General features: G+C 49.9%; 1 protein-coding gene across 1 annotated transcript in view; it reads left to right on the top strand.

The window, feature by feature from the left end:
• Positions 1–22,913, top strand: part of LOC128977105 (S-adenosyl-L-methionine-dependent tRNA 4-demethylwyosine synthase TYW1-like) — a 122,832-nt gene that overhangs the window by 49,969 nt on the left and 49,950 nt on the right. Inside the window, exons 11-13 of the mRNA XM_054394574.1 lie at positions 1,391–1,500; positions 9,401–9,578; positions 15,380–15,515. Coding sequence (XP_054250549.1) covers positions 1,391–1,500; positions 9,401–9,578; positions 15,380–15,515 — 424 coding nt within the window. The remainder of the gene's footprint in view (positions 1–1,390; positions 1,501–9,400; positions 9,579–15,379; positions 15,516–22,913) is intronic.

Here is a 22,913-nt window from a genome sequence, read left to right as displayed (position 1 = left end):
GATGCAGTACTCCAGGTGGGGTCTCAGCAGAGTGGAGCAGAGGGGGAGAATCACCTCCCTGGCCCTGCTGGCCACACTTCTCCTGCTGCAGCCCAGGCTCTGCTTGGCTCTCTGGGCTGCAAGTGCTCACTGCTGGCTCCTGCTGAGCTTCTCATCCCCCAGCACCCCCAAGTCCCTCTCCTCAGGGCTGCTCTCCAGCCAGTCCCTGCCCAGCCTGGATTTGTGCTTGGGATTGCCCCGACCCAGATGCAGGACCCTGCACTTGGTCTTGTTGCACCTCCTGAGGTTGTCATGGCCTCACCTCTCCAGCCTGTCCAGGTCCCTCTGGATGGATCCCTTCCCTCCAGCCTGTCTGCTGCACCACACAGCTTGGTGTCAGCAGCAAACTTGCTGAGGGTGCACTCAATGCTACTGTCCATGGCACCAACAAAGATGGTGAACAAGACTGGTCCCAGGACTGAGCCCTGAGGGACTCTGCTTGTCACTGTCCTTGTCACTTCTTCAGCTCCACTCTAACCCTGCTCTCCCTCAGCTTCAAACCATTCCCTCTTGGCCTGGCTCTAGACACCCTTATGACGAGTCCCTCTGCAGCCTTCCTGTAGGATCCCTTCACATATTAGAAGGAGCTCTAAGGTCCCACAGAGTCTTTCTTCTCCAGGCTGAACAACCCCAGCTCCCTCATCCTGTCCTCATAGCAGAGGTGCTCCAGCTCTTGGATCATCCTTGTGGCCTCCTCTGGGCTTGCTCCAACTCGTTTGGCCCAGAGGGTTGTTTTATTGATGCTGGGTCTCGAATCTGCTTTAGCGCTGAGTGTGGAGCTGCTGCAAGTCTTCCTCACTTGGAGAAGTCAGTGGGAGTCTTTTGATTGTCTTGAGTAGGCACTGGCCCAGCTACTTCATTCTGAGAAAGTGCTTTCTTCTCTTTCCCCCTGTGTTTTAGTAGAGCACTGCAGAAAGGCTGGGTCAGAACCAAATCTTGGCCTTTTTAGGGCACTGAAGATGTCTTAGGACCTTCCTTTTCTTGGGCTTCATGAAGCTGTGGTCAGAAGAGGAGGTAGAACCAGTTTTCCTTTCTTTGTGGAGGACTTCCTGGCTGCAGAGCATCATTTTAGCTTAGAAAGCTTTTCCCTGGAATCCAGAAGTAGTATGTTGTGTTGAATGTCCACTGCAATGTCCCTTCTTCCTGCTGGGGAGACCAAAGCCTTGAAGGAGAAGGGTAGGAGGGTGGTGTTCAAAGGTGACATCTGAAAGCTGTGTCAGAAGCAGGATGTTGCTGGGAGTTTCTTGTTGCTTTTAATATCATTAAACAATGCCAAAGTGCCCAGGGTGACAGAGGGCTGGTTCTGTCTTTGTCCCAAGTGACAGGGAATGACTCTCTCTCTTTCCTTCAGGCATCACACAAACCCAGTGGGCACAGAGTGGCAGTGGAAGATGGACCAACCTGAAGTGATCTTGCAGGAAGCTATTGAGAACCATCAGAATATGATCAAGCAGTTCAAAGGTAACTTCCCCTCACTTCTTCTCTGTTAATGATCCTTTGGAAAGATAACCAGCAGCAGGGTCTTCAGAGCAGAGGTGAAAACATCCTGGGCAGGTGTGAAATGCTGGGAAGGGGATGTGAGGTTTAGAATGTCAGAAGGATGGGGCAACAAAGCTGGAGAAGAGGCCTGGTGAGGAGCAGCTGAGGGAATTGGGGTTGTTTAGTTTGCAGAAAAGGAGGCTGAGGGGAGACCTTCTGACTCCCTACAGGTTCCTGAAAGGAAGTTGGAGTAAGGTGTGGATTCATCTCTTCTCCCTGTGAACAAGTGACAGAACAAGAGGGGATGGGCTCAAGTAGCACCAGGAGAGGTTTAGATTGGATATTAGGAACAATTTCTTTCCTGCAAGATTGGAACAGGCTGTAGAAAAGTATGTGGAAATTTGGGGTCTTTTGCTCTTTTCCCCAAGGGGATTAACTTTGTTACCAGCAGGGTCAGTGTTGTGTGCTGGGAGGGCTGGCCAGCTGGGCAGGACAGCTCTTGGCCTCTGCTCTTCCTAAGTGCCAGCAGGAGTGGAATGAGGCATCCATAAAATGTGGATGGTGAGCCTGAGCCTTGGCTGTCAGTCTGGGAACCTGTTTGTTTATGTTGGCTGTGCAGAGGGAAACTGATGGATTAAAAATGTGACAGGCAAAAGCCCTTGAGCAGGGCCGCTCTGTCTCATTCACTGGATTTACAGAATAGACCAAACCAAGATATAAAGTTCAGGCCTCCTGAGCTTCATTTTCATCAAGTGGCTGGTTTAATCATAGAATGGCTTAGGTTGGAAGGGACCTTAAAGATCATCTGCTCCTACCTCCCTGCCATAGGCAGGGGCAGCTTCCACCAGCCCAGGTTGCCCAAGACCTCATCCAACCTGGCCTTGAACACCTCCAGGGAGGGGACATCCACAACCTCCATGTGCAACCTGTGCCAGTGTCTCACCACCCTCACTGTCAAGAATTTCTTCCTAATCTCCAGTCTCAATCTGCCTTCCTCAAGCTTCAATCCATTCCCTCTCATCCTGTCACTCCCAGCCCTTGTCCAAAGTCCCTCCCCAGCTTTCCTGGAGCCCCCTTCAGGTACTGGAAGGCTGCTCTAAGGTCTCCCTGCAGCCTTCCCTTCTCCAGCCTGAACAGCCCCAACTTTTGCAGCATGTCCCCATAGGTGATGTGCTCCCAGCCCTCTGATCATCTTTGTGGCCTCCTCTGGACCCTCTCCAACAGTTCCAAGTCCTTCTTATTATGCTGGGGGCACCAGAACTGGGTGCAGTGGTCTAGGTGGGGTCTTACCAGTCTCTGGACTCTGGATTGGAGAGGAGAAAATTAAAGATGGATTTGGAAACATCCAATACTATTCCTAGTTTTTTTGAGAGGTCTGTCAGGACATCCCAAATCTCTTTTTGGAGCTTCTTTTCTATTAAGTTAGTAAACATCCCCTGAAAGCTGTGTGTGCATCCTCAGCATGGTTTTACTCTTGACCTGCAACTGTGAAAGGACAAAGACAAAACAAAAAATAAATAAAATCAAAGGCTCTGGACTAGAACTGTGCTGCAGAGTGGCAAAATGAAAAGATGTGTTACTTTTTTAGAGTGATAGATGGCAACATGCTTCCTGTCTTGAGAGCCTAGAAATAAAAGGTTTATTAAGGGGAAGAAAAATGGTGAGAGAAGCCCAGCAGCTGTCTGTTGCATTTGGTGTTCCTTACCTTGTCACTTCCCTCAGGTGCAGGAGAAAATATTGTTGGAGTGGAATCAGTGCAAGCAAAATGGAGTTGAAATACTGCTGTGAGCTGAAGGCAGGGAGAGTTAAAAGATGGGCAGTGTCTTGCAGGACTAAAGTCCCCTTGCATGCCAGAGCTGTCTTCTGTCCAGGCTGGAAGTGCCTTAGGCACCAAACCTGCTTCCAGCAGGCTGAGCAGCACTCCACAAGTAGTAGGGCAGATTTTATTGTGAGTGAGTTTAAAAGAGGGGGGAAAAAACCTCACGCCCAAGCCCCCAGAAAGCAGCCCAAGGCTTGAGCAGTGAGATGGACAAGATTGTTCTGAAGGAGTTGTGGCTGGGCAGCCACAGGGATTGCAGAGGAGTTTCCAGCAGGGTGCTGAGCATGTCTGCTGAGGTGTTTGAACACTGACACCCAACACAGAGCAGATCAGACTGTTTTATAGAATCACAGAATTATTCTGGTTGGAAAACACCTTGAAGATGGTGCAGTTCAACCACTGCTTATCTTGACAAAGGCTGCTGCTAACCCATGTCCCTCAGCACCACATCTCTACCTGTCTGAAACACCTCCAGGGGTGGGGATTCAACCACCTCCCTGGAGAGTCTGTTCCATTTGGACTACTGGAGAAGAAAAGCACAGGGAAAATGGCTTCTCTAGAGAGCCCTCAAGGCTCTTGACTGTCTGGTAGTGCTGCTCAGATGACACCAAAGTGATTTGAATAAATCAGCTCTTTCTAGTACCACAGCTTTCCAGGTGCACACTCAGAGACATCTCTGTGAGCCAGAGGAAAGGGGGATTTGATCTGATGCTTTATTAACTCCACATACTGTAGTGAAAAGGAGATTCACAGGTACACAGATTGCACCAGGTTTGAAGCAACCCTCAAAGGGCATCCACCCCCTCCCTGTAGTCAAGCAGGGACATCTCCAACTAGATTAGGCTGTCCAGGGCCACATTGAGTCTGATCTTGACTGTCTCCAGGGATGGGGTCTCAACCACATCCCTGGGCAACTTGTTCCAGTGTCTCACCACTATCATATAAAGAACTTCCTCCTAATGCCCAATCTGCTCTAGTTTCAAACCATTGTTCCTTGTCCTGTCACTACAAGGCCTTGGAAACAGTCCCTGCCTGGCCTTTCCTGTAGGTCCCTTTCAGACATGGAAATGTAGCTATGAGAATTCCCTGGAGTCTTCTCTTCCCCAGGCTGGCCAGCCCCAACTCTCTCAGATTGTCCTCACAGGAGAGGTGCTCCAGCCCTCTGATCACCTTCATTTGTTGCCCTGATCATTTACTGAAGGAACAGAAGAATTCTTGGGGGTCCTCTATCCTGTAGGATACCCTTCCATCCTGGCAGAGTCCCTGTGCATGATGTGTCATCTTCTCTTTTATTGTTGCCATCATTTGTACTGGTTTTGAAGACCTTAGGCATTAGCTGATGTCACAATTCTCTTTTCAAGTACCTGAGGGAGAGTCCTGTTGCTGATAGTGAGCTGAGGTGTGAAGTAGTTTGTTTGATGGATACATTTTCTAGGTAGTGCATAGTCAGTCTCTGTGCCCTTGTAAAGGGCACACACAGGATGGAAACATAATTCAGAAACAGGAGTGTGGGAGTCTCTGATAATACAGAGCCCTGGTTCAGCTTGGGGGGAAAATGGAGATAAAGAAAACATAAAAATAAAAAACAACAAACCACCAGCAACAGCAACAACAACAAAAAAAATCCCCCACAACAAACCAACCAAAAAAACCTCAAAGCAACAAAACCAACCAAAAAAAAAAAAAACCACCCAAACAAATGCATGAGCTGAACTAGAAAATACTGAGACTGGCCACACTTTTCTTAATGCACCCAGCAGGTCAAAGGGACCTGCTCTACTCTGCCCGAGTGAGGCCCCAGCTGGAGTATTGTGTCCAGTTCTGCCCCCCTCCCCCACTTCATAAGGGGTGAGGATATGCTAGAGAGTGTCCAGCAGAGCTAGGAGGATGATGAAGGGACTTGGAACATCTGTCTGTGAGGAAAAGCAGAGAGACTTGAAGCTATTTATCCTGGAGAAAGAAAGACAGAGGAGATCTGCTCAATGTTGCTGAATATCTGAAGGTTGGGTGTCAAGAAGAAGGGGCCAGGCTCTTTGCAGTGGTGCCCTGTGATAGGACAAGTGGTAATGGGCAGAAACTGGAACCTAGGAAGTTCCATCTCAACATGAGGAAAAACTTCTTTCCTGTGAGGGTGGCAGAGCACTGGAGCAGGCTGCCCAGAGAGGCTGTGGAGTCTCCTCCTCTGGAGACTTTCTGGATGCATTCCTTTGTGACCTGCCCTAGGGGTGATGCTGCTTTGGCAGCAGGGTTGGACTGGAGGGTCTCCAGAGGTCTCTTCCAACCTCTACCATTCCATGATTCTCGGACTGCCTGTGTGTGTTGCTGTGAGAGTGGATAAAGCAGGTTCCTTGTCTCCCCAGTCACCCAGACATTTGTGTGCTGGTGTTAAAGGCACCTGAAGAGTGCTTCCCCAAGTCAACAACCAGCCCTTCTAGGGTGAGGTGCCAGGTGTTGCTTTTCTTTCCCAAATGAAAGTGCACTGGTAGGAGAGCAGCTGGAGTCAGCTTTCCAAAGGAGCTGTGCTGATGAAGGGAGGCTTGGCTGCGTGCTCTGCTGAGCTCTGAGCCCTGCAGGAGCTGAAAGCTGCACACCACTGCTGCTTGCAGGGGCTTGGAATCACAGAACCGTAGAACTCTTGAGGTTGGAAGAGACCTTTGAGATCCAACCAATCGCCTAGAGCTCACAATTCCACCACTACTGCTAAGCCACTGCCACTGAACCAGGTCCCTCAGCACCCCATGTATTGTCTTCTGAACATCTCCAGGGATGGTGATTCCACCACCTCCCTGGGCAGCCTGTTCCAATCCTTGACCACTCTTGCAGGAAAGAAATTTTTCCTAGTATCCAACCTAAACCTCCCCTGGTGTAATTCCAGGCCATTTCCTCTCATTCTGTCACCTGATACCAGGGAGAAGAGACCAACCCCCACCTGGCTCCAACCTCCTTTCAGGGAGTTGTAGAGAGCAATGAGGTCTCCCCTCAGCTCCTCTTCTCCAGACTAAACAACCTCAGTTCCCTCAGCTGCTCCTCACCAGCCCTGTTCTCCAGAACCTTCCCCAGCTTTTTTACCCTTCTCTAGACCCCCTCCAGCCCCTCAATGTCCTTCTTAGTTTGGGTAGCCCAAAACTGAACCCAGGCATGACCTTGAGCGACAATCACTGCCCTGGTCCTGCTGGCCACGCTATTGCTGATCCAGGCCAGGATGCTCTTGGCCTTCTTGGCCACCTGAGCACACTGCTGGCTCATGTTCATATGGCTGTCAACCAGCACCCCCAGGTCCTTTACTGCTGAGCACCTCTTGTATTATTAAAATCATCCCAGTCCACCTGCAAGATGCTGAGACAGAGATGAATTAGTTCAAAACCTGACTTCCAGCAGCGTCAGGAATACAAAAGTGTGAGGCTCTTTAATCTCAGTGTGTGGTCAGGATGCTGCTACCTTATTCCACTGAGGTTCTCATTTTGGTGCTGGGAGGTTTCTGCAGAGCCTTTGGTGGTGTCACTTTAACTCAGGTCAGAGCCTGGCCACTTTGAACCACTCTGAGCTTGGCTCTGATTGCAAACCAGCTGAGGCAGTATCCCCCACCCTCCCCTCTTTTTATCTTGGCTTTGCAGCCTAGCATGCAGGGTTTTTTTCTGTGCTGCTCGAGCTCCAGCATCTAGGCAACGGGAGAGGTGAGCTGAGGACCTGGTTTCCAAACTCAAGTCTTTGTTGCTTTAAATCAGCCCAGCCCCCAGGCTGAAGCCGCAGATCATCTTGGCGGCCGTCAGGGCACGCCAAGGAAATGCAAAGTGACATATTGGGAACAAAAGCTTGTTTGTAGTTAGATGATTTCATCCCAGGTCCTGAGCACTTGGTTGGGGATAGATGGGCTGGAGGAGCATTCTCCTCTCCCCTGCCCTCCCGTGGGTATAATAAATGTGACTCAGGGCTGGTTGGACCTGCAGAGAGCGCTTTCACGTGGACGTTGCAGTTCAGCTCCTGCTGCTTTCCAGCTGAAATGTTTCCTGCTGATCAGGACCATGGCATGTGTTGGATTTTTCTCTTTGAGTGGCATTTCAGGTGGATGGATCTAGAGCTGGTGGTTGGTGCTTTGCTTGGTGAAGGCAGCTTATCTCCTCTGGGTCTTCATGGGGCTGGGGCCAGGGGGCAAGGGAGTCAGTATCAGAATCACAGAATCACAGGGTGGCTTTGGTTGGAAATGACCTTAAAGATCATCCAGCTTCAACCTCCCTGTCATGGGCAGGGCCACCCCCACTAGACTGGGTTGCTCAAGGCCTCATCCATCCTGGCTTTGAACATTTCTAGGGAGGGGGCATCCACAACATCCCTGGGCAACCTGTTCCAGTGTCTCCCCACCCTCACTGTCAAGAATTTCTTCCTGATTTCCAGTCTCAATTTCCCCTCTTCCTGCTCCCCTCATCATGTCACTACAAGTCCCTCTCCAGATCTCCTGCAGCCCTCTTCAGGTACTGAAAGGCTGCTCTGAGGTCTCCCTGGAGCCTTCTTTTCTCCAGGCTGAACAGCCCCACTTCTTCCAGCCTGTCCTCCTAGGGGAGGTTCTCCAGCCCTCTGATCATCTTTGTGGCCTCCTCTGGACCCTCTCCAACAGTTCCACATCCTTCTTGTGTTGGGGGCACCAGAGCTGGATGCAGGACTGTAGATGGAGTCTCCCAAGAGCAGAGTCGAGTCACCTCACTCCTCCTGCTGGTTGCACTTCTGATGCAGCCCAGGACATGGTTGGCTTTCTGGGCTGCCAGTGCACATAAGACACCTGCTTGAAGTGGTATTAGACCAACTCCTGTGCTTCTGTCTCATCATTCATGCAGCATCAGAGAGGTCTTTGCAATGGAAAGCTTGACTCAAATGCTACTGGAAAACTGCTTGAGTGGGTAGAGGGCACCCAAAGCTCTGTGGGTGGCTGGGTCTGCCCTCTGCTGGGGGTTCCTTTGAGCTGGCTCAGTGGGCACTGCCCATAGCCTGGTGTCCCCTCTGGTTCAGGAGGGCTCCAGCTGATTTTGCTGAGTCTTCCTTGTGCCAGGGTGGATGTTAGAATCACAGAAGCGTTCAGGTTGGGAAAGGCCCTCAGGATCACCAACTGAGAACCCTACTCTACAAGGTTCACCCCTAAACCATATCCCCAAGCACCACATCCAAACCACCTTTAAACACATCCAGGATTGGTGACTCAACCCCCTCCCTGGGCAGCCTGTTCCAATGCCTGACCACTCTTGCTGGGAATAAAAAAAAATCCTAATATCCAGACTACACCTATCCAGCTGCAGCTTGAGGCCATTTCCTCTTGTTCTGTCACTAATGTGAGAAGAGACCAGCAGCAGCCTCTCCACAACCTCCTTTCAGGTAGCTGTAGACAGTGATGAGGTCTCCCCTCAGCCTCCTCTGTTTCAAACTAACCATCCCCAGCTCCTTTAGTTGCTCTCCATAGGATTCTCCCCCTCTGCTCCACTCTGGTGAGACCCCACCTGGAATACTGCATCCAGTTCTGGAGCCCCTGTTACAAAAAGGATATGGACATGCTGCAAGGTGTCCAGAGAAGGGCCCCAAGGATCATCAGAGGGCTGGAGCTCCTCTGCTATGGAGACAGACTGAGGGAGTTGGAGTTGTTCAGTCTGGAGAAGAGAAGGCTCTGAGGAGACCTTCTTGTGGCCTTCCAGGATCTGAAGGGGGCTACAAGAAAGCTGGGGAGGGACTTTTAGGGTGTCAGGGAGTGACAGGACTGGGGGGAAATAGAGCAAAACTAGGAGAGGGTAGATTCAGATTGGATGTTAGGAAGAAATTCTTCCCCCTGAGGGTGGTGAGACACTGGCACAGGTTGCCCAGGGAGGTGGTGGAAGCCTCAACCCCTAGGAGGTGTTTAAGGTCAGGCTGGATGTGGCTGTGAGCAACCTGCTCTGGTGTGAGGTGTCCCTGGCCATGGCAGGGGGCTTGGAACTGTCTGAGCCTTGATGTCCCTTCCAACCCTGACAATTCTGTGATTTATTAGGCACAGGTGCATGCTGTAGGGGGGGTCAGGTGTTTGAAGCCTGTTTTCCCTCTCTGCAGGTGTGTCAGGAGTGAAGGCAGCTCGCTTGGAGGAGGCAATGACTGTGAAGCACTGTGCCCTGTCCCTGGTGGGGGAACCCATCATGTACCCACAGATCAACCAGTTTGTGAAGCTCCTGCACCAGCATGGCATCTCCAGTTTCCTGGTTACAAATGCACAGTTCCCAGATGAGATTAGGTAAGAGGTGGTCAAAATATCTCCCTCCTGAAACACTGCAGTGTTGATTTGTTTTGTTTTTTTTTTTTTTTTAATTCCAGGTTTATCTCTCATCAGAGTCAGCTCTGCAGGAGCACTGACAATGAAAAGCCTGCTCAGTGTCTCAATGATTTTAAGCTTAATCTCCCTGTGTGCTCTTTCTCTGTTCCCCCAGTCTGACTTTTCTTTTCTATATCTCTTAAACAAAAGTGTGATTACTTCTGAAAGTGAAGAGAATGTACTACAGAATCTCCTGGAGGTGTGAGGGAAGGAGGAGAGCAAGTGAGCTGTGCTTTGTGCTTGGGAACCTGCCTAGCTGGTGTGAGTGTTTCTGACAAGCTAGAGCAGGAGGTTGAACTCATAAATAGCCTTTTTGGGTTGTGTGCTTCCCTTGCAGTCTGGTCTTTGCTCTAGCTCCATCAGACCAGCCATAACAGCTCAAACCAATCTATACACCACAGCATCTCCAGCAGGACCTGGAGTGCAGGAGAAGAAAAGGTGAAAAGCAGATCCTCATCTGCAGAAGTGGGATCAGTGCATTTTTAACCTCTTTCTCAGAGATCTGTGAGCTAAATGTTCAAAATACTTGACTGAACTCATGGTGTGGGTTGGAAGGGACCTCTGGAGAGCATCCAGTCCAACCCCACTGCTAAAGCAGGGCACCCACAGTAGCTTGCCCAGGATCACAGTGGCCTAGTGGGGTTGGAATCTCTCCACACAAGGAGACTCCACAACCTCTCTGGGCAGCCTGCTCCAGGGCTCCAGCACCCTCACACCAAACAAGTTTCTCCTGAAGTTCAAGTGGAACCTCCTGGTTTCCAGTTTGTGCCCCTTGTCCTGTCAGGGAGCACCACTGAAAACTCTGTCATCAGAGTCTTTGCAAGTGCAATGAGTCTCTGCTCCTGATCTTCTGGAGCACCCAGGCTGTTCTTAATAAAACCTGAAGCAATGCAGCATGGACGTGGAGTCAGGCAGTTGGGATCTGTACCTCCAGGGGGCCTACAAGAAAGCTGGGGAGGGGCTTTAGACTTGGGCTTGTAGTGACAGGATGAGAGGCAGTGGATTTGAACTGGAAGAGGGGAGATTGAGACTGGAGATTAGGAAGAAATTCTTCCCAGTGAGGGTGGTGAGACACTGGAACAGGCTGCCCAGGGAGATCATGGATGCTCCTTCCCTGGAGGGGTTCAAGGCCAGGTTGGATGAGACCTTGAGGAACCTGGGCTAGTGGGAGGTCCATGGCAGGGGGATTGGAACTGGATGATACTTTGAGTTGCTTTCCAACCTTAACCATTCTGTGAATCTATGAACCTGTCAGAATATCATCAGCTGCTCACAGTGACAAAATCCAACCCTGCAGTTAGGTGAGCACAAGAGCAGAGCTGCCCACAGGCTGCTTTTGGTGTGTGGCTCAGTTTGTCCCTTCAGCTCAGTGCCTCTCTGGTAGCACTTTGGGGTAGAGCTTCCTTTTCACTTCCTTCTCCTGGTCTGAATATGGCAGCAAGGGAAGGCAGGCCATGCACTTTTTTGAGTGAGTAATTACACACTACAAAGGCATTCCAAATGATTGAATAATTGTGTAATCAAGTTACTTTAAGCCCTGTATTATGTGCCTGATAGACAGAAATTGCTCTTCCCTAAAAATAGCCTTTGAAAAAGAGAGCACAGGCACTATTTTGAAGCCCTGTTTCTTGGGAATCTGCTGAATGTTTTTAAAGAGAAGCAAAAAAAAAAAGGGCAAAAAACCCAAAACCAAACAAACAAAAAAAAAAACACAACTCCCCCCCCCCCCCAAAAAAAAAAAAAAGGGGAAAGTCTTCAAAATTGCAACTGATCTTTGGCTCATCAAAGCAAATGGTTTGCTTAATATGGGAACTGAAAGATGCACCAAGCTGCCTTTTCTATTGTCAGCAGCCAGCTGGAGTCTGAAAGTTTGGTCCTAAAATAAGCAGTGTGACCTCTGGATACTGGAACAGGTTGAAGCCCCATCCCTGGAGACATTCAAGGTCAGACTCAATGTGGCCCTGGGCAGCCTGATCTAGTTGGAGGAGTCCTTGCTGACTGCAGGGGAGTTGGACAGGATGACCTTTGAGGGTCCCTTCCAACCTGTGAATCTGTGAAAGCAGTGTGCAGGTAGGGAGCATGGCCTGGGGGATCTTCACTGGGTTTAGGAGAGGGACCCACTGGTTCTGCAGACCCCTTGAGTGAGGCTACAGTGTGGTCCTGCCTATGTCTTGCTTGCTCCTCTCCTTCTCCTCACAAGAAGAACATAGAACTGTTGGAGGGAGTCCAGAGGAGGGCCACAAGGATGATGCAAGGGCTGGAGCACCTCTGCTATGAGGAAAGGCTGAGGGAGCTGGGGGTGTTCAACCTGGAAAAGAGAAGACTCTGGGGGACCTTAGAGCTGCTTTTCAGTTCCTGAAGGTAACCTACAGGAAGGATGCAGAGGGACTTTCTGTAAGGGTGTCTGGAGCCAAGACAAGGGGGAATGGTTTGAAGCTGAGGGAGAGGAGGGTTAGACTGGATCTTAGGAAGGAGTTCTTCAGTACAAGGGTAGTGAGACTCTGGAACAGGTTGCCCAGAGAGGCTGTGGATGTTCCCTCCCTGGAGGTGTTCCAAGGCCAGGCTGGACAAAGCCTTGGGCAACCAACTCTAGTTGAGAGACATCCCTGCCCATGGCAGGAAGGTCGAAATAGATGATCTCTGAGTTCCCTTCCAACCTGAGCCATTCTTTGATCCTCCTCATTTTGGAGTGCAGCTCAATGTGCCTCCAGGCACACTCCTCCTGTTTCCATGAACTGCAGCAGGTATCGTAGCACGTGAGCTGGTACTGAGCACTTACCTGGCTCTTGTCCTCTTCCTCCTCTTGCCCACAGCCACTAATCAGAACCAAGCTCCCCTGGCTGTGTGTGTGCATTTATGAGCACCAATGAGAAGAATGAGCAGAGGTTTATTCTTGCTCAGAAATGCTAATTTTTGGTTTAGTGATGTCTCTGATTATCATTGTGTCCTGTCTGCCTTCTGAATCCACCTCATGGCTGGTGGTCTGAAGTCAGTTTACTGCTCCTCAGCTGTGCTGTGCCAGGTGGTCCTGAGTTCTGCCCAGGTTCATGTGTGGTAAAATGCTGTGAGTTTGATCTCCTGGATGTGATCTCAGCTGTCTGAGCTAGCTTGGAAATGACAACAAAAAGTGGAGGAGAAACATTGGGAAACCCATCCTAGTACCATGCTGTAACATGATTAACAATTTCCTGTTAATTATGAGCTGTAGCTGTGTTCCAGGAGCATCAGTTTGTTCTCTGCTTCTCCCTGGTGCTGGCTGGACCTGTGACTGCCCTTTCTCCTTGTGCCCTTTGGCAGAGCACACACAAAGTCAGCCTGGCTCCAGTCCCAGCCATGGCAGAGCCCTGTGGACTGCTCTGCTTTGGAGCAGTGTGGGGCAGAAATGCCTCCCTGGGATCTCTTCTAATTCTTTATTTTTCTCCAGTGTAACAGTGAGTCTGACTCTTGCCTTTTTTTAGGAGTGAGATCCTCAGAGGAGAGGACTTTTCCCAGCTCCTGTTTGGAAAGCATTCTCTCTGTCTTCAGTGGGGCCCCTGTTAATTAGGCAAATGCAGCCTTAAGCCCAGAAAGCAGGATTTTGGCTGTGTTCTTTGAAACTGAACACTTCAATCCACTTATGCCTAGAACATTTGGTCATTTTGGGAGGTTGTGCCTTTGGGCTGCCAGTCCAGACAAAGCTCCTTTATGAGACAGGGGTTTGTTGTGGTTTGGTTTTTGATCTGAAATGTCAGATTTGTTCTAGGCTCTTTCATCCTTCTGTCTACATGCAGAGAGAATATGCTTAGGGTCTTTGAGTGGCCATGTTAAGTGGAGTTTTCTGGGCACTAAGAACTGAGGAGGGCAGAATTAGACTGGAGATAAGGAAGAAATTCTTTCCAGTGGGGGTGGTGAGACACTGGAACAGGTTGCCCAGGGAGGTTGTGGATGCCCCCTCCCTGCAGGTGTTTAAAGCCAGGTTGGATGCACCCTTGAGCAAGCTGGGCTAGTGGGAGGTGTCCCTGCCCATGGCAGGGGGTTTGGAAGTGGATGATCTTTAAGGTCCTTTCCAACCTAAACCATTCTATGAATCTATGAGCTCTGCTTGATGTCATTCTGGACAATTCTTGCCCTGTTCCAGGAGGGCAGGAGGTTTGGTATAGTTTTAGGTGGTACTGTTTGGCAGCTGAACAATAGCTTCTAATTTCTTCTAATTTTCTATGAAGAAACAAATCAAGCTGGGACTGTGGCCTGCTCGTTAAGAGACTTCCCAAAATCACTTCCAAAATGTCCTAATGCTGAGGGGCTCAAGAATGATGTGGTGCAATCAGGATGCTGTCACTTCAGCTGGGAGACCTCAAGGTGGAAGGTGCCATGAGGGTTGGATGTGTTACACTCCCTGGCCTCATCAGTTTTGTCTGTGACAAGGTTGCTGCTTTTAAGTTGTCTCTTTTATTACCCTTTCTTATCCTTCTGCTAATGGGCTGCAGTGTTGCTGCTTCTCTTTCATACCCCTGGGGTCAATGGAAGGGATTAGACTCAACCCAGGCTCTTCACCCAACTCTGAAGGTTTAATCTTTTTCGTAGTTACTGGTGTTGGGCTCACAAGAAGCTGCTGTGCTCAATGGCATTAAGTGACCAGGAGTTGTGTCAAATCAAAGCCTTGCAAGTAGGAGGAGAACACCATGGGGGATTGTGCTTGGGTTTAGTTTCTAATCAGCTTTTGATTTCCCTTCCAAAAATTAATTGACTGATGATGCCAGCTGTGGGTCAGGTAAATCCAAGAGGTCCAGCAGTAGAAACTGGCTGAATTGTGGCTGTGTATTGGGATTATTTTTCCATGGGCCAGGGCAAATAGAACTTGGAAGGGGCTGAGCTTTAAGGTTTTTAAGCATGGGGGCTGTGGTGAGAAGCAGAGCCTTTCAGCGCCTTGAATGAAGCCCTGGCAGCCTGCTCTGGGAAGCCTTTCTTGAATGTGTTACAGCTTCACTGGAGTGAGGAAAAGATAATCAAAATAGCAGCCAGGGCCTCTGTAGGTTATGGTCCTGGCTTTGGGGTGTATCATTTGCAGGTCGTAATATTCACAGCTTCACAGATTGCAGTGGGTTGGAAGGGACCCTCAAGGATCATCTTGTCCAACTCTCCCCTGCAATCAGTAGGGAAACCTCCAACCAGATCAGGCTGCTCAGGGCCACATCAAGGCTGATCTTGAATGTCTCCACAGGTGGGGCCTCAACCACATCCCTGGGCAACCTGTTCCAGTGTTTCAGCACCCTCATTGTGCAGAACTTCCTCCTGATGTCCAACCTAAATCCCCCCTGCTCCAGTTTCAACCCATTGCCCCTGTGTCCTGTCACTACAAGCCCTTCTGAAAATCCCTCCCCAGCCTTCCTGCAGGTCCCCTTCAGGTACTGGAAGGCTGCTCCCTGGAGCCTTCTCTTCTCCAGGCTGATCAACCCCAACTCTCTCAGTCTGTCCTTGTGTCAGAGGTGCTCCCTGATCATCTTTGTGGCCTCCTCTGGATCTGCTCCAGCAGACCCATGTCCTCCTCGTGTTGCTGTTCAGATGGTGGTCACTCGGCAGAGGTGAAGCAGCGGAGCTGATAATATCCAGAGTTCCTATCAGCACTGGGCAGCAGAGCAGGTTGTTTGAAGGGATTCTGTGTGTGCTGTGGTGGGAAAAGAGAATTTCAGCCAGCAGGAATGTCTGTACAGAGCCATTCCCTTCTCTTTTGTTTTGTCTCCAAGGAACCTGGAGCCAGTAACACAGCTGTATGTCAGCGTGGATGCCAGCACCAAAGAGAGCCTGAAGAGAATCGACCGACCCCTCTTCAAGGACTTCTGGCAGAGGTTTCTAGACAGCCTGAAGGCCTTGTCTGAAAAGGTACCCAGTTAAAAATGTATTCTGGCATGACCTTTGGAATCTCCTTCTGTACCTTACCTACTCAGCACAAAAACAGAAGTCTTGAGAGGCTTGAGATGAACACTCGAGTGTATGTGTTGGGAGTATGCTTAGATGTTTTGGGCATGAAGGTGTCTAAAGTCCAGCAAAATTCCACTCTCTACTGTTCCATGATTCTTTGATTCTAGGAAATTTGATCAGTTTTCCATGTGGGAAGAAATGTGATGACAAAAGGAGGGCAGAATGTGTGTCAGATGGGACAGTAAGCTCTGGCATCTCTATAGGTACTAGGAGAGATGAAGAGAAGACTTCCTTAGGAAGTGTTTGCTCTGGGATTGAACAAGGCTAAGGGCAGGGTCCTACACTTTGGCCACAACAACCCTATGCAGCGCTGCAGGCTGGGGACAGAGTGGCTGGAGAGCAGCCAGGCAGAGAGGGACCTGGGGGTGCTGGGTGATAGTAGCTGAAGATGAGCCAGCAGTGTGCCCAGGTGCCCAGGAGAGCCAATGGCATCCTGGCCTGGATCAGGAACAGTGTAGCCAGCAGGACAAGAGAGGTTATTCTGCCCTGTGCTCAGCACTGCTCAGGCCACACCTTGAGTGCTGTGTCCAGTTCTGGGCTCCTCAATTCAAGAGAGATGTTGAGGTGCTGGAAGGTGTCCAGAGAAGGGCAACAAAGCTGGGGAGGGGTCTGGAGCACAAACCCTGTGAGGAGAGGCTGAGGGAGCTGGGGGTGTTCAGCCTGGAGAAGAGGAGGCTCAGGGCAGACCTCATTGCTGTCTACAACTACCTGAGGGGAGGTTGTAGCCAGGTGGGGGTTGGGCTCTTCTCCCAGGCACCCAGCAGCAGAAGGAGGGGACACAGTCTCAAGCTGCACCAGGGGAGCTCTAGGCTGGATGTTAGGAGGAAGTTCTTCACAGAGAGAGATTTGCCATTGGGATGTGCTGCCCAGGGAGGTGGTGAAGTCACTGTCCCTGGAGGTGTTCAAGAGAAGCCTGGATGAGGCACTTAGTGCCATGGTCTGGTTGATTGGATAGGGCTGGGGGATAGGTTGGGCTGGATGAGCTTGGAAGTCTCTTCCAACCTGGTTGATTCTATGATTCCATGAAAACAGGCTGCTGAAGGAAACATGGAACTTCAGGGAAGCGTAGGAAGGGCCAGAAATCTCCACAGGGCACTAAGGACTGGTACTCAAAGGACATTGAAATGTGTGTGCTAGAGTTTGCTAGCTCTGGTCAGCCTCCTGCTGCATAGAAATCTGCCTATTTCTGAAAGATTCATAGATTCACAGAATGATTTGGGTTGGAAGAGACCTTAAGGATCATCCAGTTCCAACCCCCCTCCCACCAGCCCAGGTTGCTCAAGGCCTCATCCAACCTGGCCTTGAACACTTCCAGGGAGGAAGCATCCACAACCTCCCTGGGCAACCTGTTCCAGTGTCTCACCAACCTCACTCTAAAGAATTTCTTCCTAATCTCCAGTCCAAATCTGCCCTCTTCAAGATTCACTCCATTCCCCCTCATCCTGTCACTCTAAGCCCTTGTCAAAAGTCCCTCCCCAGCTCTTCTGCAGCCCTCTTCAGGTACTGGAAGGCTGCTCTAAGGTCTCCCTGGATCTGTCTCTTCTTTGGGCTGAACAACCCCAACTCTCTCAGCCTCAGGGGAGGTTCTCCAGCCCTCTGATCATCTACAGTAAATCTCAGCATAACAGCAAGAGTGACCCTTGACAGTGTCAGTGCTTTGTGGTGCTTTGTGTCCATCTGAGGGGGCTGAGCAGTGGCCTGAAAGCCCATGGTACCTGCTGTCAGCTCACACCTGTGCCTGCTGTGCAAGAACTTTTGTAGTCACTAATGAAGCACTTGTGGTCGCAGCATCACATGAATTAATCAGAGGGATGCTTCATGAGATGTCTTCCCTCATTTACAGGGACTCTGCTCTGATGGAAGCAAGTCTCCACCAATCTGGCAGAAGCTGACATTCTACCTGCTGAGCAGAACAGGCAGGAGGGGCTGGGTCATTTGGATAATGACTTTTCTGCCTTCTCAGGTGACAGTGTTGGACCATTTTCTGCCAGATCTGCTTGCATTGGTAGATCTGGGAGACTCGAGTGTCCTTGAGCACGACTCTCTTCTGCAAAGGCATGAGAGTGGCTTGGCCAAGCTGTTTGTGGGCAAGGGTGCTGGCTGATCTTGTTAAACAGCATCTCAGGCCTAGATCTGAGCTTACTGAAATCATCTACCAACTTACTAAGTCCTCTGTGGGCAGAGGAGGCTGTGAAAGAAGCTGGGCTAAAATACTGAGGACCAAAAATACTGAAAAAGTCTTTGGGGAGCTTGCTGTTGCCCATCAGTTCTTTCCTTCCTTTCTGCCTCTTTTGACCCTGGGAGGATGTCATAGAACCATAGAATGGTGAGGGTTGAAAGGGACCTCTGGAGATGGAGTCCAACCCCCTTGCCAGAGGGGAATCCCACAGGGCAGGGCACACAGGAACACATCCACATGGTCTTGAAAGTCTGCAGAGAAGGAGACTCCACAACCTCTCTGGGCAGCCTGTTCCAGGGCTCCAGCACCCTTACAGGAAAGAAGTTTCTCCTTGTGTTGAGGTGGAATTTCCTGTGTTCCAGTTTGTGTCCATTGCCCTTTGTCCCATCACAGGACACCATTGAAAAGAGCCTGGCCCCTTCTTCTTGACACCACCACTCAGATGTTTGTAAACATTGATCAGATCTCCTCTCAGCCTTCTCTTCTCCAGGCTAAACACCCCCAGATCTCTCAGTCTTTCTCATCAGGCAGATGTTCTGGTCCCTTCAGCATCCTGGTAGCCTCTATTGGACACTCTCTAGTGTGTCCCTGTCCCTCTGGAACTCAGGAACCCAGAACTGAACCCAGTACTCCAGATGTGGCCCCACCAGGTCAGAGTAGAGGGGGAATAGAAGCTCTCTTGACCTGCTGGCCATGCTCTTCTTGATGCACCCGAGATGGTGGTGTTCTGTTCCTTGCTGTGTGTTGTCAGGAACTTCCTTGCAAATAGCTGAAGGTGAAAGTATTGGCAAGTGTGTCCATGCAGCTAAAAATACTCTGGTCAAGGTGAAGAGGAGAGGGGAAAAAGAAGCTCAACTAGCAGGTGCATTTTCTCCTCCAAGCCACTGCACATTGAAGGGTCCTTGAAGCACTGCTAACACAAGAGCCAATTAATAGTTGCTGTGGTTGGTGATACTCTGTTCTAGCAGCCCCTGCTCAGCTGCACATTGCATCATCACACGTGGAGGACAGCAAGAGCTCTTGGAGAAGCTGCTCTTTGGTAGCTTTTGCTCTTAATGTTGGAATAGACTGCCCAGGGAAGTGGTGGAGTCATCAGCCCTGGAGGTGTTCAAGAAACCTGGGGACATGGCAGTCTGGGACATGGTTAATGGCCAAGGTGGCATGAGGTCAATGGTTGGGACTTGATGATCTCAGAGAGCTTTTCCAACCAAAACAATTCCATGATTCTGATATTATACATGATTCTGGTATCCCAAAATTCTCTTGGAACTCCTCTTGGGCAGAAGCACCTTTCTGTTTTCCTCTGAGCACCTTGCTTGGTGTTCATCTGTGATGGTCATAGATTCATAGAATGGGTTGGGTTGGGAGGGGCTTTGAAGGTCATCCAGTTCCAACTCCCCTGCCATGGGCAGGGACACCTTCCACTAGCCCAGGTTGCTCAAGGTCTCATCCAACTTGGCCTTGAACACCTCGAGGGGAGGGGACATCCACAACCTCCCTGGGCAACCTGTTCCAGTGTCTCCCCACCCTCAGTGTAAAGAATTTCTTCCTCTTCAGCACCATTCTGTTGGACATGATGAATGGAAGGTTCTGGAAGCTATTGCATCTGCTGAGTCTTGGGTAATACAGCTCCTCTTCCTGAACAGGTGGGGAAGTGCTGATGCATTGTGTGGGGAAAGTGATGTTAATGTGTCTGGAAAGAAAACACAAATCCTCTATTTTCACAGTCCCTGACAGAGCAGCCAGGTTTCTTCTCCTCAGCTCTCCAGAGACTGAGGCAAGCTGGCACTGCAGCTGATGTGAGTCACTGCCAGTAAGAATCCTGGGCAGCTTTGATCTTTGCATTCTGGAAAACTAAAACTGGGCAAAGGGAGATTTGAAAACCACAAATTGTGCCTTGGTGTGCTCATCCTTGTGGTGTTTGGCAGCTGCTATCCCTGCACAGTTGCTCTGCTTGCCTGTGTGTCTGCTGGTGCTGCAGGGAGGGGTAGTTTGAGGCAGGTCCTGCTGTGTGCAGTGTTGATAATCCAAACACAGGAGTGGGAGAAAGGAAGAGGAGATGTGGCCTTAGGTGAGACAGGAGTCAGGATGTCTTTCATGGCTGCTCTTTCCTGCCAACAAAAAGTACACTGGTTGTTGTTAAAAGTAGAAATCCCCAAATCTCAGCATGGTTCAGGTTGGAAGAGACCTCTGGAAATCATCCAGTCCAACCCTCCTGCTAAAGCAGAGGCACCCCCAGCAGCTTGCCCAGGATCACAATGCCCTGGTGGCTTTGAAAGCACTCCTGAGGAGATTCCACAACCTCTCTGGGCAGCCTCCTGCAGGGCTCCAGCACCCTCACAACAAAGAATTTTCTTCTCATCTTCAGATGGAACCTCCTGGGTACCAGTTTGTGCCCATTGCCCCTTGTTCTGTCACTGGGCCTGACAAGAATCTGGCCCTGTCCTTTTGCCTCCCCCTCTAGCTCTTGCTGAGCATTGAGATGAATCCCCCTCAGGCTGTTCTTCTCCAGGCTCAACAGCCCCAGGGCTCTCAGCCTTCTGATCAAGTTGCTGCTTTTGTCACAAATGCCCTCACCCTCAGGTGCTGTTGGAGCAAGGAAATCAGGAGCTGATGTTCTGTGAGCTCTCCTCCAGCAGCAGTCAGGTTGTGATCCATTGGGGTTTTGACTTTGTGCTCTGTTTCTTTCTGTATCAAGGTTCTGTCAATTGAGAAACTTTGGAAACTGTTGTTCTGGTTGTGAGCCATAAATCACCAAGTGTTTTCCCAGGGGCTGGGGATGTTGACTAAGACTAATGGGAATGCTGCTCTGAGTGGCTGAGAAATGAAGTGGGGAAGCAGTGACCCAGCCTGGCTGAGGCACTTAGGGATTTCTACCAAAGCACTCTGAAAATAACTGGAGAAGAGATGGTGATGGGCATGCCAGCAGAACATGTCCCCTTTGTGCTTCCACACTGCATGGTAACATAGAATCATTTTGGTTGGAAAAGCCTTCTAAGACCATGGAGTCCAACCATCAACCCAACCCCACCATGGCCACTAAACCATGTCCCAAAGTGCCATAGCCACAGGTTTCTTGAACACCTCCAGGGATGGGGACTCCACCACCTCCCTGAGCAGCCTGTTCCAATCCCTGACCATTCTTGCACGAAAGAAATTGTTCCTAATCTCCATCCTAAACCCCCCTGGCACAGTTTGAGGCAGTTTCCTTTTGTTCTATCACCTGATACTAGGCAGAAGACACTGACCCACACCTCACTGTGTCCAACCATTCTCTAGCTTTACCAAGGCTGGTGCTACACCATGTCCCTCTGCCTCTGTTAAACCCCTCCAGGATGAGAATTCAGAGAGCTTCCTGGGAGGGAGCATCTTTGAGCTTTCTTCCACCTGTTGAGAGACTAAGTCTTGAGGCAAGAGGCTGCCAGTCCCTGGATGCTCATGGGCCCTGGGGTCGCTCCCCTGCTCTGAGGAGCAACCTTGCCACGGTGTCACCTCTTCTGTCTGTTATTTTCTTGATTGAATCCTGATAAATCCTGTCCAGCCTGCTCATTACAGTGTACCTTGGTACTTGCTGTGCTGCCAGCCACCAAGCAGGCACTGCTGAACTGCTTTACCTTTCAGAGGAGAGGTGCCAACGGATTGGAGGCACGCAAAACAAACGGGGAGAAAGCCCTTCAGGTTAATAGATGTTGTGGCACTGCAGGAACTGATGATGGAGCAGAACATTATCCTTCCTGTCCTTCCAGAAGGGTCACCAAAACCAAGAGAAACAGCTCATTGGCACTTTGTGAAGGTCAGCCTGATCTGTGTCTTTAGACATCATACACAGCTCTTGCTTTAGGTCTCGGGTGAAACCTTGCCCTCAATCTCTTCTGTACTTCAAGGGAATGAAGATTTCCTGGAGAAACAAGGTCAGGGCTCCATGGCTGAGGTGTAGCAAGTGTTTTGTCTTTACTTTTGTTTTCTTTATTAAAAAAAGACCCAAAAGGGCAAGTTCTTAGCCCTGATTGTCCTGGGACCTCCCGTATCTGACAGGGTGGATTTGGTGCTGTGACTCTGTGCTCCTTGATGCAAGAGCAATGAAGGTGGTGAAGGGTCTGGAGAACAGGGCTGGTGAGAAGCAGCTGAGGGAACTGGAGGTGTTTAGTCTGGAGAAGAGGAGGCTGAGGGGAGACCTCATTGCTCCCCAAAAGAAGGTTGGAGTGAGTTGGGGGCTGGACTCTTCTCCCTGGTATCAGGTGATAGAACGAGAGGATAGGTTGGAGATTAGGAAAAATTTCTTTCCTGCAGGAGTGTTGAGGCATTGGAACAGGCTACCCAGGGAGGTGGTGGAGTCCCCATCCCTGGAAGTATTAAGAATCATGTGGCCATGGCACTTGGGGACGTGGTTTGATGGCTGTGGTGGTGTTGGGTTGAAGATTGGACTTGATGATTGTAGAGATCCCTTCTAGCATAAACAATTCTGTGATTCTGTGATTCTCTAAGGTGCTAGAGATGGTTGATCCAGGGAGAAGCACAAAACACAAGACCAGCTCCTAGTGCCACCTTCCAGGACTGCATTTACACACTGCCTACAAGTAGCTCCTTTGACATTTCTGCCTGCTGAAGACAGCAGCTTGCATCTTCAAACACTTTCAGGCTTGCAGCTGGTGCTGTTTACTTTAGTCTTTTGGGTTGTTTTTTTTTTTTTTCTCCTTCCTTCCAAGTTCCCCTTGGCCTCTCTGCCATTACAAACATGATGCAAACACAGTGAGTTACACCTTGAGCACGTTTTTTAGGGCTGTAGGATCCAACACATGACAGGAGCAATTGTTTTGATGGAAATAAAAAAGCACTTTTGATTTATATGCAGATTGTTGATGTGGCTCCTGGGGGAAGGGAGTTGGTTTGGTGAGCCCTAGTTTGGTGTTTCTGAGCTAAGGAGAATTTCAATGTAAGAGCTGCAGCAGATGTTGGAATCAGTAATCAATTTTGCCACTATAAATTCAGAAGAATTTGACTCTCCTGCACAATAACTGCTCTGCACCAGCTGTGTGCTTGTTTTGATGGCTTTGCTAATGAGGCTTCTGGTGTAGGTCTTTGGAAATGCAGCATCAGGAGTGTTACAAAGGTACAATGTT

The sequence above is a fragment of the Indicator indicator genome, chromosome 30, assembly GCF_027791375.1.
Source record: "Indicator indicator isolate 239-I01 chromosome 30, UM_Iind_1.1, whole genome shotgun sequence".
NCBI lineage: Eukaryota > Metazoa > Chordata > Aves > Piciformes > Indicatoridae > Indicator > Indicator indicator.
The sequence above is the reverse complement of the archived record's forward strand: the minus strand, read 5'-3'. Positions and strand labels throughout refer to the sequence as shown.